The 19,707-nt window shown below is 32.9% G+C and overlaps 1 protein-coding gene across 1 annotated transcript in view; it reads right to left on the minus strand.

Annotated features, from left to right (window-relative positions):
* ATRNL1 (attractin like 1) overlaps nucleotides 1-19,707 on the minus strand; it is a 767,076-nt gene that overhangs the window by 486,445 nt on the left and 260,924 nt on the right. The window contains exon 21 of the mRNA XM_077779526.1: nucleotides 18,015-18,067. Coding sequence (XP_077635652.1) covers nucleotides 18,015-18,067 — 53 coding nt within the window. The remainder of the gene's footprint in view (nucleotides 1-18,014; nucleotides 18,068-19,707) is intronic.

The following is a 19,707-nucleotide window of genomic DNA, read 5'->3' on the forward strand; positions in this document are numbered from 1 at the left end:
GTGGGGGGGTGGGGGTGGAAGGATGGATTAAATACGTGATGGGAATTAAGGAGTACACTTGTGTTGAGCACCAGGTGTTGTATGGAAGTGCTGAATCACTATATTGTACACCTGCAACCAGTATTACACTGTATGTTAACATATATATACATACGTATATATATTTGGTGATTTAAGAAATATTTTCTTAAAAATGGAAAGAAAGAACAATACCCCAGAACCAAGTGCACATAGTTAGCTCCCATATTTTGGTTTCTAAATACCATTCTCCAATATAAGAAACCATGACTTCCTGGAAAATGGTTGATTCCAGAGAAAGGGCAGGAAAAGTACATGGTGAGTTTGAAATATCTTGTGATGCAAGAAAATAAGAAAGTACTCAGAAAATGATGGAGTAATGCCAGAAGGAAGCAGGAGACAATTTGAAGGTATTCCCAATAGCCAAATCTAGAGTGATTTCAGCTGTAAAATAATGACAGTAATTTATTATTAGCCATAAAATACATACCCATAAGGTAATACTGATATAAAGAAATAACTTAATAAATGAGGGAAAATCAACAGCTCTTCCTTATTGTTAATAAATGCAGAATACAGAATAGAAAATCACCATTTGGCAAGCAGAATTGTCAGTGTAAGGTACAATAGAGGGTGATAGTATAATGAGAAAGAGGATATTTACCTAATTTCAAAGAATTTTCTTATAAAGTACCGATTAAATACAAAAAAGCAAAAACAAAAACCAGGTACTCTAGAGTGAACAAAGTGGTACAAAACAAACATTAACAACTCATCAAAGAAAACAGCATCAGTGATGGAAAAAACTGGTATTCTATGCTTCCTGATACGATTCACTGAGAAAGACAGACATCACTTCTGTGCTATCCTTGCTAAAAATGCATAACCTGAACTTAATCATGAAAAAACATCAAATCCTATAAATATCTGTCCAACCCTTTCCAAGGGGCAAGGTCTGAAAGAAATATTTGCAAATATTTGTAAACCTGTAATTATTTCACATCAAAATTCTAAAAGAACTTTTTAAAAAGCTGCATGTTCGTCTCAAGTTTCATCCATGACACATATTTCGCGATTTCCATTCATCTGTCAATAGACATTTCAGCTGTTTTTATGTCTTGGCTATTCTGAATAGTGCTGCAATGAACACTGGAGTGCCATTATCTCTGAGATCCTAACTTTAATTCTTTTGCGTAAATACCCAGAAGTGAAAATGCTGGAGTTAAGTGAAATAAACCAGTCACAGAAGAACAAATACTGCATGATTCTATTTGTATAGTGTATCTAAAATAGTCACACTTGTCAATCAGGGAGTAGCATGGTGGTTGCCAGGGAGCAAAGGAAGGAGATAGCAGAGAATGGCTAAATAAGAGACATGAAGTGTCAAGTAGGCAACGTAAGTTCGTTCTAGAGATTGGCTCTACAGCATTGTCCCTGTAATCGCCAGTACTATGTTATATACTTAAAATATTTTTAAGAGGGTAGAAATCTAAAATTAATTTTTTAAACTCTCAATACAAAAAAATAATGAGTAGAATGATCTGAAAACTATGGGACACTGATAGTTACAAGAAAGCAAAATAATGGCATACATAAAGATATTAAGAATAAATCAAAAAATAAATAATAAAGAATAATTTAGAGAAATATCTCCTTTGTGATGTGATGTTTGGAGAAGAAATAAATACACAAAATGTGTGTATTAGTCTTACTGCTGCTCTAACAAATGACCACAAATTCAGTGGCTTAAAACAACATGAATTTATTCTCATAGTGCTGGAAGTCAAAGTCCAAATGAACCATACAAAGTAAAACGAAATTGTTAGGAGTGGATTCTTCTAGAAGCACTCAAAGACCATTTGCTTCCTTGCCTTTGTCCAGCATCTAAAGGCTGCTCATTCCTTGGCTCATGGCCCAGTTCTCTCTCCAACCTCTTGTTTCCATGATTACATCTCCCAGTGCTGTAGTCAAATCTTCCTCTGCCTTCCTCTTATAGGAATGCTTGTAATTACACTGGGTCCACAAGCATGCTCACCCATATCGGATCGTCAAGTTAACATCTCCGCAAATTCCTTTTAATCACTTCAAGTAATATATTCACAAAATTTAGGGATTAGGATGTATACATCTTTGGGGGAAGAAAGTCTGAGTAACACCTTCCTTTATTTACATATCAATGTACATAAGTAAATGGGAAATACCCAAGATGATGTTAACAGTAATTTTCTCTGGGTACAAGAATTATTAGCAATTTTATTTTGTCTTGTCACATGCATTGCTTCCTTAATTGGGAGAAAAAAGGAGATGTTTAAAAGGGGTGCTCAGAGGACATTTTTCTTTTGACCCTTGATCTTTAACATGTTTTTCAAATGACTTACACTTATGTATTAGGTAATTAGATTTATATGGCTATGTATCTGTCCAAAATTGGGATATCTCATTTCTAATTCACTTACTTCTTAGGTATAGGCCCAAACAAAACAAAACATGTAAAATAATCCATCTCTCTTGCTAGTCTTCTGTGACTAAAGCAAACCAAGAGTTGAGTTCCAATATGCAGCAGCAGCAATTTTTTTAGGTAGTTCAGTCAGTACTGAACTAGCAGTAATGGACCAAAAAAAAAAAAGTGGCTGCTATTTACTGCAAAGAATTAATAACACATACATTATACACAAAATTAAGGTCATGAATAAAACACACCATCAATAAAAGGAGTTAATCCAAACAGAATATCAAGAGAAAGCCTTGATCATGTAAAAAATATTTAAAGAGGTCAGATATTATACCAAGCTAATCATTAATTGGAAATGATGATTAAAAATTTAAATGCTGCAACTAAAGATTTTTTGAAACAACTTGAACTATAAAGAAAGTTTCTCAGGACATTATATATGTATGGTGATGGAAAGCAAATAGTATTTGTTTTAATTTTTCAACAAAAGCTGCATGAACTAATGTATTTTCTAGGAAAACAGTATATAGCGTAAATTGGAAATAGGTATATAATCTGAGATGCAGGAAAGCAAACATCAGGTTCACAAATGAAAGTAATCTTGATTCGTGTATGATAAATCAACAATTCTGTTCATACAAATTTCAGCGCATTGAGAACAAGAATAATTATTATATAAAGTTTGTATTGTTTCAGAAATTTTTAATTTTAATATTCTAAGAAAGAAACTGAAGCTTTATTATTTGCTTTTTCACCAGTTAATATTGTGTTTCATTTTTAATTGAGCATTATCCACAGTGTTTTGGGAGATCTCAACTACAATCACTCATTCACTAACTGGGTTATGTAGGTTAACTAACCTCAGTGAAATCTGATGCTGCAAGGGGGATATAAAACTGCCTATCTCACTGGATTATTGTATGGGTTAAACATAATTATGCTCCTGTGTATTTGGCTTAGAAAAGACTGTCTCATAAAATGAAGGCATTCAATAAGTGTTATTTCACCTTCCTTATTTACCATATTGGCTCCGAATGATTTAAAATGATTTAAAAAATCAAACAGATTCTCATATATATATTTATATACAATTACATACTTGTTCATTAATATATGAGTTCATGATCTTATATACATCGTTCTATGTAGTTTCACTGTAAACATCTTGCCACAAGCATTTTTGTTGCATAACTAATTGACCATAAAGCAGATTTGCCATAAAAAAAAATAACTGGTGACAGTTTGGATTGACAGGCTTTTTTCAGTTTTCTCACCTGGTGACAGTTTGGTTTCATTTTTCATTGATGCAGTGCTCTCATTTTAAATCTTAGCCTTCATAATGGTCTATACATTGAACCTGAACTTTGGAAGGCTATCAGTGGACATGTGACAAGACAGCAAGTACAAATAACAGTGTAGAACACTTTCACAACACAATATAAAGTCCAGTTACTGATATGTATCCTAGCATTTAGAAACTGATATCCCTCTTAATGAAGGAAAAAATTGTAGCACAAAAAGAAAAGTTGTGATGCTAAATGAGGAAACAAATCAACAAGAAAAAAAAAGTATAAAAGCATGAACAAAATACTTTGAAAACAAGTACTTAAGTACAACCAGCAAAATAAAATCAGTTATTTGCACACTGTTGCCATGAATCTGCATACATTTTAAAAGTGTTCAAATATTTTATACTTCACAATAGTTTTTAATTTTGTTATTAATTTTCATGTTTTATTATGCCCTTTTTAATGAATGTCCCTCTTGTATTTTTTGTGATTTTTCCTTTTATAGCAAAATTGACTTACAGCCAAATAGTTATGTGGTGAAAATGCTTGCGGCAAAGATGCTTATGATGAAAATACTGTACACATATATGTAGCCACCCTGAGGGTTTGGATAAAGGATGCACACAGACTTTGACAAAAATAGCAAGGATACAAACATGTTTTTTTTAATGTTTATTTATTTATTTTGAGAGAGAGCATGTGAGTGGAGGTGGGTGTGGCTGAGAGACAGAAAGAGAATCTCAAGCAAGCTCCACACTCAACACAGAGCCTGACATGGGGCTTGATCTCATGATCAAGAAATCAAGAAATTGGATGCTTAACAGACTAAGCCACCCAGGCGCCTCAAAGATCCACGTATAATTTAAATAGTGGCATTTGTATAAATACATGTATTTGCCAACTGAGGCAACTGTTTAAAAAGTGATAGAATTTGTGTGAATATAAGTTCAAACATATTCACAGTCTCAGTAGTTCATACTGTACATGTAGCTTCAGAAACAGGCCTCAGAAAATGAACTACAATGCCTTCTTTCAGGTGCTATTGCCCTCATCAAGCTGTCTGAGACATTGCAAGCAGACTGATTATTTTCAAATTAAAATTTAACATTTTAGTCTCCTCCTAAGACCCTGAAATGGCTACCATTTTTCTTACAATAAAGGCCAAAATCCTCTCATGTTCCATATAGCATTGCATAATTTGGATGCTGCAAATCTCACATACTTTCTTGCCTCTCTTCACCTAGTTCTATATGTTTCTCGCATGCCATGTTCTTTCCAACCACACACATTTTTGTGCTTGCTGTTCCACTGATTCTACATCACCCACCCCCCTTTCTCACATCCACACCACTCCTCTATCAAGTCGTCTTCATATCAAAGCTCCATCATGCTCTTGCCTGACCCATTTCTACTTCCTGTCCCACGAATTAGGTCAGCTTCTCTTGTGATATATTCCTGAAGCATCTATAATTCTCATTCAGAGTTCTTATGGCAATCACATATCTAGGTATTATATAACAGGTATAATATCTATTTTCCCTACAACTTTATAAGCATCAATGGAGCAGAACCCATTTTGTTCACCATAATATCCCCAGAGTCCAACAAGTAGTCAATATATGTTCAATTAATAAACTAAACTGAGTTAATTCCAATAATGGACACTCTCTCCAAGCTCTAAGTGTATAACTCTTCAGTAAATAAATTAAGGAGAAAAAAAATATGTCATTCTTGTGAGTATTAAATGAAATAATTAATATTAAATTGTTTTCTACATGAAAAACATTCAATAAATGCTAGTTTTTCTTTGCTTGCTGAACAGTACTATCCATGCTTAAAATTATAAGATTTTTCTTGTGAGCCTGGAATGTTGAGAATAATTCCAAAGGTAAAATCTGAAGGTTGAACATTTGCTAAATATGAGAGGGAAAAAAAAACACACTTTGTTGTTACTCACACGGAAATGACTGATTCTATGGCCTCAGATATACACTTAAATTCACTGGGTCTTACTTTTTTCATTAATGAAAAAAAATAAGATTGATGATTATTACCAATGCTTATACATCACTGATTCTAATTTAGGGGCCTTCATATAATGTGCCACAACTTCTTCAGAAGCCACTTTCACTTGCTTCATAATATCTCCAAACAGCTAAACTATTATTCATTACTCTGTAATGACATATTGGAATCTGCGTAGATTTTATTTGAAACAAATGTTCCATAGACTAAGTGGAAAAACAAATCTTGAGACTCATTTTTATTTAAATGAATGGCTGATGCTTAAAGTTGTTTAATGATGAATTGTACTACTTTATGTAAATAAATTTAAAAATTACTGTAAATTAGGGGCACCCAGGTGGCTTAGTTGGTTAAAGCATCTGACTCTTGATTTCAGCTCAGGTCATGATCTCATGGCTCATGGGACGGAGCCTTATGTAGGGCGCCCCCTCTCTCTCTCTCAAATAAAAATAGTTGCCCATAGTGCAGGAATATATGTATATTCACTTATTTCTTGATAATTTATATGTATTCTATCATTATGTATTTAGGTAAAGCCTGCCTAAAAGATACACAGTTTCCTAAATATGGGTTCCAACAAGAGAAGGTCCTAAGCCCACACACTTTCATTCTGTGAGATAATTTCATACTGTGTGTTAGGTTGAGGGGACAAAAGGTTATTGTGAGTCCATCTTAGGTAGGAATGGAATAGTAGCTAAAGTATCTGAGGCAGAAAAATGGTAAATATAAAAGCCATGATCTAAGGTAAAGTTTAAGATATTTAAGAACATGGAAATTGAGTCATTAAGAACTTTTATAAAAAAAAATTACTGCCATACAAATTGCCCAATGTTCAGGAATCTAATCCTGGACTCTAGTTTGTTCATTGATTCCTATGCCAATATGGGAACCGGTATTGTTAAAGTTACACTATGTCTGGGTATCTATCAAGTGGGAATTTCTTACTATTTTTCTTTTTCATAATTTTACTATATATTCTAAAAGTGTATTATTTAAAATAAATTTTAAGGGGTGTCTGGGTGGCTCAGTTTGTTAAGCATCCAACTTCGGCTCAGGTCATGATCTCACAGTTCGAGGGTTCAAGCCCCGCACTGGGCTCTGTGCTGACAGCTCAGAGCCTGGAGTCTGCTTCAGATTCTGTGTCTCCCTCTCTCTCGGACCCTCCGCTGTTCATGCTCTCTCTCTCTCTCTCTCTCTGAGACATAAAATTTTTAAAAAATATATTAAAAATAAATATATAAAATCAAATAAATTTTAAGGTAATTTATTTTAATGTATATCCTTCAAAAACCTGAACTGAATAAAATTCTAACTGAAAATTCATGAGGTTTATGTGTCAATTTTGGTTAAATATATTTTAACATGATGACTTATTTAAGAAAATGGTATGAATTTTTAAAATTTTCTTCAATATGATTTTTCTGTTTTATTCATATAAAAACACTTGAAATAATTTTATTACTAATTTTTGTTGCTCTAGTTTTATTACCTGTCATCAAGAGCATGAGCTATATAGACCCAGAATGCTGGATAGAAACTGGCTTTGTCATTTCCTAGCTGTGTGATTTTATAAAAATTACTTAAACTGTCTGCCTCTGTTCCCTCTAACAAAAAAATATTGATAACTAGCCATACCCTTCTCATTTGAGGATCAAATAGCTAATAAATTTAAATTATTTTAATGTTTTATTTATTTCTGAGAGACACAGAATGAGCAGGGGAGGGTCAGAGAAAGAGGGTGACACAGAATCTGAAACAGGCTCCAGGCTCTGAGCCAACTGTCAGCACAGACCCTGATGCAGGGCTCAAACCCACGAACCATGAGATCATGACCTACGCCAAAGTCAGACACTTAACAGACTGAGCCACACAGGAGCCCCTAAAAAAGCTAATTAATTTAAAAAGCTTAGACTAGTCTGGCTTAATGTTAACTGGAGTTATCATTATTTTCAAGTCAAGTGGTTGTTTTCCAGTCAGGACAAAAACTATGTTTTATTTAATAAATAATGCTAAATAATGAGCTAGATATCAGTGACAAAAAAGTTGTTCGCCATAATATTATATACAGTATAAGCTTTTATGTACAATCATTCTTAGCACATGATTTATTTAGAAAGGCATGCAGTGCTTTCATTTGCCCATTCAGCATCTTTATAAATAAGGAACTATTAACCCTTGCTTAAGACAAACAGAGGACAATGCCAGGTTATATAGCTTAGTAAGAAAAGTAAGTACGGGGTATCAGCACCCCCTCTCTTCTATAGCAAGGAACTTTGCAGAGCACACAGACTGCAAAATTCCACTCAGGAGCCCTGCTGGGAGGTTTTCAGGCATTTTTACTGATTCCTTAAACTTTATTTAATTGTTTCTACAGTGAGTCTGTATTATTTACATAACTAGAATTTAACAGTATCATTACAAAATATTTTGCCAAATACATTTGTCATCTCTCTTCTAAACTAATTCAATAGAAAAAAAATTTTTAGGGGAACCTGGGTGGCTCAGTCAGTTGAGCGGCCGACTTCAGCTCAGATCATGATCTCACAGTTCCTGGGTTCAAGCCTGGTGTGGGGCTCTGTGCTGACAGCTAGCTCCGACCCTGGAGCCTGCTTCAGATTCTGTACCTCCCTCTCTCTCTGACCCTCCCCTGCTCACGCTGTCTCTCTCTCTCAGAAATATATAAAACATTAAAAAAAATTTTTTAAAGAAAAAAAATTTATCAGCTATTTTAACTTTTTCATAGTGGTGCTATATTACACTTCATTTTAAAATACACTAATATATTAAATAATTCTGAAATAAACATCTAAAAATACTGGGATATAAGCTTAAAAAACTGAATAAAAACACTGATGAATCATAGAATAAGGTTAAAATGCCAACCATGTGGTTAATTTTATGTTTTCTCTGATAATCCTCAATCCATCATGTCTTCAATCTGTAAAACAAAAGAATTTAGATTCTCTGTGTTTATCTAGGTCATTTTCCTATTTGCAGATGGACCAGCTAGATCCTTTTGGAATGGCTATTTATACTCAATGGCTACAAAGTTATAGAAAACAATAACAAAATACATTATATTTAATTTTTTAATTTAAAATGGGAAAATTCCTTTATTCCAATTTCAGAATAAAACACAAAATAATTATGTTAAGTAAAAGGTTAATTCAAGTTTTACCTTCATTGTTTTGTATGACATAGCATTTTAAGTAATACTCGTACTCATAATTTATAGTTATAATAACATTTATTAGAAATACTATCTCTCATATATCAAACAAAATAAAAATTTCAAATACTTAAATAATATGCTTATAAATAATCTTTCAGTACAAAACATAAACATTAATAACCTACAGAGTTTACAGTGGTATAAACGGATACGTATTTAGTTGTTTCAGTAATGTAAACTAACATAATGTGATGAGTGGCAGAAGTAAGCACTTAATATAAAAGTAGTAATTAAATTCCTTACTCTTAAGGAAAGATCGCATTATTATCATCACAAAATTGTATCCTGAACTCTAAATAGCAACAGAAGAATTCAAAATAAAATAGTAATTTTTCAAAAGTGAAGGGTGATATAAGCCAAAATACTTCTGGTTTAAACTGAACTTTAAAAAAATACTAAGGTTTTCCTCCTTAGTATATTAGCTAGTATCCCCGCCTATCACAGGGGAGACCAGGGTCGGGGCACCTGAGTGCCTCAGTCGATTAAATGTTCAACTCAGGATTTCTCGGTCAGGTCATGATCTTGCAGTCATGATATCCAGCCCCGTGTGGAGCTCCACGCAGAGCATGGAGCCTGCTTGGGATTCTCTCTGTCCCTCTCTCTCTACCCCTCCCTTACTCGCATACATGCGTGCCTGCTCTCTCTCAAAAATAAACATTAAAAAAGGTGTTAAAGAAAAAAAGGCTAATAAGAGTAGGGGCATCCAGGTGGCTCAGTCAGTTGAGCATCCTACTCTTGATTTCAGCTTAGGTCAAGATCCCACGGGGGTGACTGAGCAAAAGAGCAGAGCCTGCTTGGGATTCTCTCTCTCCACCTCTCTCTGCCATACTCCCACTCGTTCTCTCTCTCTGTCTCCCTTTCTCTCTCAAAAATAAATAAATAAACTTTAAAATAAATAAATAAATAAATAAATAACTACTAAGGCTGTCTAGAGGATACAACTGCTGGTATATTACTTTCAATTAAGTTAACACCACATTGCACTCAATTGCTTTAAGCCACAGTGTGGGCCTGCATTTTAAATTTCATTCTAATCTTTAAAATCTGTATAGTTTCCATTAACACTATCACATGAACTACTGACCTTTTCTTTAAACACCATTTCTTTCAAATTTATTAAGCTTTAATGGTCTCCTAACAAATGACAAGGCTGCCATCTAGTGCTTTATGACTATTCCTTTTATATTTTTAAGAACGTGAGAATTCTGTATAATCTAAAGATGAGCTATCCAATATACGGTAGCCACTATTCATGTGCGGCTATTAAGCAACTGAAATGTGACTAATTTGAATTGAGATTGCTATAATTATAGAATACAAATTGTAGTTCGGACTTAGTTTGATGAAAAATCTAAAAACAAAGACCTCACTGATGATTTTTATACTGTTACATGTTAAAGTGACATTTCAGATATATTGAGTTAAATAAAATAGATTAATATTCATTTTACCAGGGGGAGGGGTGTCTGGGTGGCTCAGTGGGTTAAGCATCCTACTCTTGATTTTGACGCAGGTCATAATTTCATGGTTGGTGAGATGGAGCCCCAAGTGGGGCTCTAACTAACAGCACGGAGCCTGCTTGGGAGTCTCTCTTTCCCCTTTCTCTGCCTCTCCCCAACACATGAGCCCTCTCTCTCAAAATGAATAAACTTAAAAAAATTAATTTCACCTGTTGCCTTTAAGTTTTTTAATGTAGCTAGTAGAAAATTTAAGGGGTTCCTGGGTGATTCAATTAAGCGACTGACTTCAGCTCAGGTCATGATCTTCCATCTGGTGAGTTTGAGCCCCACATCAGCCTCTCTTCTGACAGCACAGAGCTCTCTTTGAATCCTCTGTCTCCCTCTCTCCCTGCCCCTCCCCTGCCTTGCGCACACACACACCCACACCCTCTCTCAAAAATAAACATTATTTTTTTAAATTACATATGTGGTTCACATTATATATATATTGGACAGCATTGACATAGAAGAAAAATTATCTTAGTCATAAAAAACAAGACAAGATGAACATCAGTAAGGTTAATAATTGAAAATGGATTTAAACATATTAAATATGTCTGAGTCCATAAGTTTATCATGAAAAGAAAACTTGTCATGTTTGACAGATACTGAACAAATAATTCTATACTTCAAAAACTAGTAAAAAAAAAACAACTAATATTAACATTTATCAGACTTTCCTATATAAACTGTATCAATGAGTAACCAAATATCTGATGAGAGGAAATTTATTTTTATGAAAGCTTTCTAACCAAGAAATAAAGAAGGTATTGAAATATCAGTTTTGTAACACCTAATCAATTACAATCTAAATACTGATTATCAGTGTCTGTTAAGAACTATGTGGGAAAAATGTTAATAAGAAACAATAACAATTAAATAGTATATAAAAAGTAAACTACTAAAGCACCAGACCCCAAAATTTTGTTTGAATGTAGCCAACCTTTAAAGTTCACTTAATATTTAACTATTTCTATTTTAAGAGGTCATCAATCTACTCAAATTCATTTTTAAGAGCTATAACCATGATTACATCATATGAAAATAGAAAATAAAAACTAAAAAATTACAGTCAAACATCATTTCATTAAAAAAATGCAAAATTATAGTCTGCATGCATTTATACTGAAAATAATCCTAAATAGAAGATAAACAACTAATATTTAGCAGTGTTCTAAATAATGACATGCCATGCCCATGTTTGGTTTATCCCAGAATTAAAAGATATTTAACATTGGGAAATTTATTATTACAACTTCATACCTAATAAGGTAATGGAAAAAGTCATTCATTATAAAATCTTATAGGGGTGACTGGGTAGCTCAATCAGTTGAGCATCCAACTTCGACTCCAGTCATGATTTCACAGTTTGTGAGCTGGAGCCCCTCATCGGGCCCTGAGCTAACAGCTCAGAGCCTACAGCCTGCTTCGAATTCTGTGTTTCTCTCTCTCTCTAATCCTCCCCCGCTCACATTCTGCACATGATCTCAGCCAAAAGGCCAAGAAGCGATATCCCACTCACATTCTCTCTCTCTCTCTCTCTCTCTCACAAAAATACACCTTAAATTTTTTTGTAATCTTATAGTACACTAATGTCGATAATAATGTCTTTTAACTTGATAAAGGAAATAATCCATAAATTGTATCAAACTCTCTACATGATGGTGGTGTCTATTACCACCACTTTGACTTAGCATTTAGAGATCACAACCATCCCAGTAAGAGGTTAAAAAAAAACTTCTAAATATAAGTATTGTCACCCAAGCTTTGCTTTGCTTATGTTTCCACGATAAATGCTTTTCTGTCCCTTCACATTCAATTTATGTGACTTTAGGTGTGAAGTACGTCTCTTGTAAGCAACATAGAGATGGGTCTTCTTTTTTATCCATTTAGTCACCCTATGTCTTAACTAAATGGAATATGTAGTCCGTTTCCATTTAAAGTAATTATTAATAAGTATGTACTTATTGCCAATTTGTTACTTGTTTTATTATTGTTTTTCTCTGTTCCCTTCTTCCCTTACTCTCTTCTCTGTGGTTTGAAAGTTTACTTTAGGGTTATGCTTGGATTACTTTCCCTTTATTTTCTGTGTATCTTTTATAGGTTTTGACTTGTGGTTACTATTAGGTTCACATGTAAAATCTTATACATATAGCAATCTATATTAAGTTGATGATTGCTTAAGTTTGAACCTATTCTAAAAACACTAAATTTTTACTCCCCTCCCCACATTTTATGTATATGGTGTCATACATTACAACTTTTTATTTCATGAATCCTTGACAAGTTTTTGTAAATATAATTGATTTTTCAGTCTGTGCTTAAACATCCATATTGGTCTCACAAGTGATTGATCTACTACTTTTATTATATGTTTGTATTTACCTGTGAAACTTTTTCTTTCATAATCTTACTCCAGATTACGGCCTTTCCTTTCCACTCGAAGAATATCCTTTAATGTTTCTTGTAAGGATGGTTTAGTGGTGATGAATTCCTTTAGCTTTTCTTAGAGAAACGCTTATTTGGTTATTTTTGTGTTTTTCTTTTTCTTTTTGTTTTCTCCTGGAAAAATCTCTTTCTACTCTAACTGACTGCTTTGAAATACAGAGCATTCTTGGTTGAAGCTTTTCTCCTTTCAACACTTAGACTATATCATGCTACTCTCATCTGGCCTGCAAAGTTTCTGCTGAAAAATCAGCTGATAGCCTTCTGAGGTTTCCTCTGTAGGTAGCTGTTTTTCTTGATGTTTTAAAATCTTTCTGTCATTTAATCATTATGTATTTTGCTATAGACCTCCATAGGTTAATTCTGGGGGTAGCACTATTTATATTGAACAAAATACACTTTAAAACAAAGACTAACAAGAAAAAAAGAAGGACACTACAGAATCATAGAGAGAACAATCCAAAAAGAGGATATACCAATTATAAATATCTACACACCCAACACGGGAGCACTTAAATACATAAATCAAATATTAACAGATATAAAAGAAGAAATCAATAGCAATACAGTAATAGTAAGTATCCACTTACACCAATGGATAGGTCATCAAGGCAGAAAATCAATAACACGGGCTTTGAATCATACACTAGGGGCTAGACTGACCTAACAGTTATATTCAGAACACTTCAAAAAAAAAAAAAAAAAAAAAGAATACACATTGTTTTCAAGTGTACATGGAATATTATCCAGAACAGATCACATGTTAGACCACAAAACAAGTGTCAATAAATTCAAAACGATTGAAATCATATCAAGCATCTTTCTCACCACAAGGATATGACACTAGAAATTAATCACAAGAAAAAATTTGGATAGAAAAGAAATATATGGAGGCTAAATAACATGCTACTAAACAATGAATGGATCAACCAGGAAATCAAATAGGAAATAAAACATAAACAGAGACAAATAACAATGAAAACACAATGATCTAAAACCTTATGATTCAGCAAAAGCTGTTCTAAGATGGAAGTTTATCGTAGTACAGGCCAAACTCAAAAACAAGAAAAATCTCAAATAAGCAACCCTAACTTTACACTAAGAGAGCTAGAAAAAAGCTAAAGCCAGTAGAAAGAAGGAAATGAAATGATTAGAGCAGAAATAAATGAAACAAATACTAAAAGAACAATAGAAGAGATCAATGAAATCAGGAGCTGGTTCTTTGAAAAGAAAAATAAAATTGATAAACGTATAGCAGACTCATCAAGGCACATAAATAAAATCAAAAATGAGAAAGAGGATAAATAACAATCAATACCACAGAAATACAAAAGATTATAAGAAAATGCTATGAGAAATTACAGGCCAATAAACTGAACAACCGGGAAGACACAAATTCCTAGAAATACATAAACTTCCAAAACAGAATCAGGAAGAAATAGAAAATTTGAACAGAGTGATTAATAGCAAAGAAATTAAATCAGTGATCAAAAAACTCTGAAGAAAACAACTGGATAGAGGGAATAAAACTGTCTTTATTTGGAAATCTATAAACAACAAGAATACCAGAATTCATTAAAGTTTATGAAAATCAGATTAATGTATTAAAATGAATTTAATCTTCATATGTCCAACATAAGTAGAAAATGTAATTTTATTTTATTTTTTTTAGTTTATTTATTTATTTTGAGAAAGAGAGAATAGGAGGGGCAGAGTGGGAGAGAGAATCCTAAGCAGGCTCTGTACTGTCAGTGCAGGGCCTGATGCTGGGCTCAAACTCACAAAAAGCAAGATCATGACCTGAGCCGAAATCAAAAGTTGAACAGTTAACTGTCTGAGCTACCCCGGTACGCCAAAAATGTAATTTTAAAAGATACTATTTAAATGGCAACAAAAGTATTAGGAAATTTACTATTTTACACATCTAACAAAACATGTTCAAGACACAGACACCAGAAATTGAGCTCAACATTATCAGTCATAAGAGAAATACAAATTAAAAACACAGGATTCTACTACACATATGCTACAATAGCCATAATCAAAAAGACAAACAATATTAAGTGTTAATGAGGATGTGGAATTACTGAAGCATTTGTAAATTTCAGGAAGTTAAAATTTTACAGCCATACTGTAAAATCATTTGGCAGTTACTTAAAAAGTCAAACATAAGTTTATCACATGACCCAGCAATTTCACTTCTAGGTATCTACCCTAGGAAAATAAAATCATATGTCTACACAAAGACTGTATGAATGTGCATATCAGCATTTTTCCTAACAGTCAAAGGCTAGGCACAATTCCAATGCCCTTCTACTGATGAACAACAACAAAAAAAATGGTACATCCACATGCTGTAGCATTCATCACTTTTAAAAACTAAAATTACTATATTAACAAAGTAAATTACAAACATCTTGTGATCATCTCAATTGAGACAGAAAAAATATATGACATAAACAAACACTCATTCTTAACAACAATCCTCAGCAAAGTAGGAATAGAGGACTTCCTCTACCTGATAAAGGCATCTAGGAAAAACCTACATCATACTTAATAGAGAAAGGCTGAATCTTTTCTCTCTAAAATCAACAACACAACTAGAATATTCCCATGTTCATCACATCTTGTCACATGATAACAGACATAGTAGCCAATGCAGTAACACACACACACACACACACACACACACACACACACACCCAGAAATAAAATGAAGAAATAAAATTCCATTAATTGCAAAACACATTATAGTCTGCATCAAAAATATAATAGAATCTACAAAAAAGGCTCTAAAACTAATAGGTAAGTTTAACGAAGCTGAGGGATACAAAATCACCACAAAAATCAATTGTAGCTGTATACATCAGACCCAATTAAAACTCACATATTAAAAAATAGTATTTACAGCAGCATTAGAAATATAAAATATGTTGGGATAAATCTGACAAAAACTGTGAAAGATCTGCACAGTGAAACATAACAAATATTGCTGAGAATAAACTAAGACATAATTTAGTTTAAAAAAGAGATATACTATGTTCATGGGTCAGAACACTCACTAAAATTAAGATATCAATTCACCCCAAACTGATCCATAAGCCGAAAACAATCTGAATCCAAATCCTAGCATGGGTTTTGGTAAAAATCACCAAGCAGATTCCAAAATTCATATGTAAACACAAAAGAAATGGAGCCAAAGCTGAAACAAGTTTGAAATGGAATAATGATGTTGGAAAATAAATGCTACGATTTCAAGACTTATTATGAAACTAAAGTAGTTGTAACAGTACTATTTTAGCATAAAAGAAGGCCAAATTAATTAACAGAACACACAGAGATTCCAGAAATAGTTTTCAAGGTCTTAAACACATATATGGGCAACTGATTTTCAACAAAGTTGCAAAAGCAATCAATTGGTTAAAACAAAGTCTTTAAAGAAACTGTGCTAGAATATTTAGATATCCATATGAAGAAAAAAACTTTATCCATCTCTAGAAACATATACAAATCTTAACTCAAAATAGACTGTGTCTTAAATAGAATAAATAAAAATATAAAACTTCTAAAAGGAAACCAGGGAAAATCTTTGTAATCTTAGGTTAAGCTAAGATTTCTCAAAAGAATAAACTGATAAGTTGAACTTAATCTTAATTAAAAACTCCTCTTCCAAAAAAAAGAAAAACACTTCAAATAGAGAGAAAAGACAAGCCACAAACTAAATAAAGTTTTTTGTAAATCATATATCAAATAAAATATTTACATTTGATATACATAAAATACTCTGAAAACTCAAAAATACAAAAACAATACAATTTTTAAAAGAAGACAACAGATTTAAACACACTTCATCAAATAAAATAAACATATGGCAAATAATCATATGAACAAATGCATATCATTACTTATTAAAAAATGTAAATAAAATGATAATTAGATGCCATTACACACCTATTGGAATAACTAAAACTAAAAAGACTAACTATATGAAATACTGAGAGATTTAAAGAACTGAAACTCATGCTGCTGGTGGAAATGTAAACAGGTACAACCATTTGAAAAATTTTTTGCTTTCTTTTTTATTTTTTATTTTTTTTGAGAGAAGAGAGAAAGAGCAGTGAAGTNCATTTGAAAAATTTTTTGCTTTCTTTTTTATTTTTTTTGAGAGAGAGATAAAGAGAGCAAGAGCAGTGAAGTGGCAGAGACACACACACACACACACACACACACACAGAATCTGAGGGAAGCTCCAGGCTCCAAGATGTCAGAACAGAGCCCGATATGGGGCTTGAACTCACAAGCAGCGAGATCATGACCTGAGTCGAAGTCGGACACTTAACCAACTGAGCCACCCAGGTGCCCCTGTTTCCTCCTTGAAAAGTTAAACTTACATCCACCATATGATCACTACCCAGTGAAAGTATCATTTAGTGAAAAATCAGCACAGCTTTTTAGTGATGACCAAAATTGCCCCTGCAAAAATCTATCACAAAATTCTGTTCAAAATTTAATCAAATTGAAAAGATTATATTAAATTCAGCTGAGTTTACTCAACTCCAATATTTGTTTCCATATTCAGAATAAGTCTATTGCTATGTTACTCTTCTATAGCAGAAAAAATGCACCAAACACAATTAAGAAAATACAGGAAAAAAAATTCCTTTCCTAGCAATATATAAGAAGTTGTATTATACTTAAGAAATAAAAACGGTTAACATATTAATGACAACATCAGAATGCAAGATGAATTTTATTATCTGCAAAATCATCTAAAACTAAAATTACAAACTAATTATTTAAAATGTAGGGGTGCCTGGGTGGCTCAGTCGGTTAAGCATCCGACTTTGGCTCAGGTCATGATCTCACAGTTTGTGGGTTCAAGCCCCATGTCGGGCTCTGTGCTGACAGCTAGCTCAGAGCCTGGAGCCTGTCTTTGGATTCTGTAACTCCCTCTCTCTCTGACCCACCCCTGCTCACTCTGTCTCTCTGTGTCTCTCAAAAAATAAATTAAAAAAACATTAAAAAATTTTAAATGTAAAAATACATATACTTACAATAACAAGTTCCTCTAAGTGGATTACCAACATAGCGATTTTCTGAATCACACCTGCAGAAACAAAAAGCCTCAATTATTCTGAACAACAAAATTCAAAAGCTCCATATTTTTCTTCAAGCAAGGAAGTAATTAAACTCTACATTAAAAAAAAAACTATTCCATTAATCAAAGTTTTTAAAACAAATCTTCATAATAATTAATGTAGAAAGTCCATATCAGAGCATGAGTCAAGAGAAGAAACACTGAAGACAAACACATGCAAAATGAGAAAAGGTAATGTCACAATGCAAATGGGTTAAGACTAGGAGTTTGGGGCTATATAATTTTCCTTAATAATATGAGAAGAAACTGAAAGTCTTGATAATGAGATAGAGACAATTTTAGGTAAAGGAAGAAAATTGTGGGAATTCATAAATCTCATCATTTTCTTACTTTTGGTATTCTTGGAAATTAATATATTTTCCCCAGTTTCTACATAAGGAATCTATATCTTAAAAGAGATCTCCCCAACTGTATATCAAAGAAAAGTTGTTTTTTTCTTCTAAATCATCAATTCTAAATTAAGGAGCTCAAACTCTAAATTTACATAAGCATGTTATTTAAAAAAAGGGAAAAACATAAGAGCATTCTGAATCATTAATTCTAAATTAACTTTTTCACACTTATGGTTAATTATAGCAGTAGAGGAAGATCATAAGTATTTTCCAAATTTCTGAAGTTCACATCTTTATATCCCTGTTTCCAGAATTCAGTAAAAATGACAGTAAGTGCCTAACAGAGATACAGTTTGATTTTATATAATATTTCTTCTTCGAACACCCTCCAAAAAATTATTATAAAATGGTATACACCAGGCTAACTGAATAAAGTGACAATATTTAAAGTGTATGTAAAATTTTAAAAGATGAGAAAGGTTTTCTCAAAATGTCTTAACTTTTAAATGTTTATGCATTTTTGAGAGAGAGAGCGCACATAATACACAAGCACAGTGAAGGCTAGAGAGAGGGGGAGAGAAAGAGAATCCCAAACATGATGTCACCACAGAGCCAGGTGTGGGGCTCAGTCTCAGGAACCATGAGATCATGACCTGAGCTGAAAGCAAGAGTAGGACGTTTAATTGACTGAGCCACCCAGGCACCCCAAAAAATGTCTTTAGTTTTAACAGTTAATCAGAACAGAGGAATGATTTTAATACATATTTTTTAATTAATGAAAGGCCAAATAGTTGAGAATAATATGCCAAAGAATCACTTTACATTCTGAATGCATTTATCAGCCATGTGTTGCTAGTTTTTTTATTCATGCAAAAAACTGAGTAGAAGAGTAAATCTTTTTTTTTTACACTAACTACAAAGTTAAAGTAGAAATATAATAGTCCTTTATACCACTAACTTTATTCTCAGTGAAATAATGAAAGTTTGGGGATTAGGTTTCCTATGACCTCCTCAAAAGCAACTTCAAAATGTGTGATATATAGTAGTTTTCTAGCAACAAAATGACCACACTCATTGCTTTTGGGTTCAGCACTCCAGGCTCTCTACTATTTCTGTGCTACTGCTCCTTCCTTTAGGCTCACCTCCATAAATTCCATCACTTTGTACCCAATACATATATATACTGAAGGACTGATTTACAATACTATAAATTTGGCTTGTTGCAAATTATCTCAATACTACTTTCAGAATAGGAAT

This window comes from Crocuta crocuta, unplaced genomic scaffold (genome assembly GCF_008692635.1).
Source record: "Crocuta crocuta isolate KB4526 unplaced genomic scaffold, BGI_CrCroc_1.0 scaffold138, whole genome shotgun sequence".
Lineage (NCBI taxonomy): Eukaryota > Metazoa > Chordata > Mammalia > Carnivora > Hyaenidae > Crocuta > Crocuta crocuta.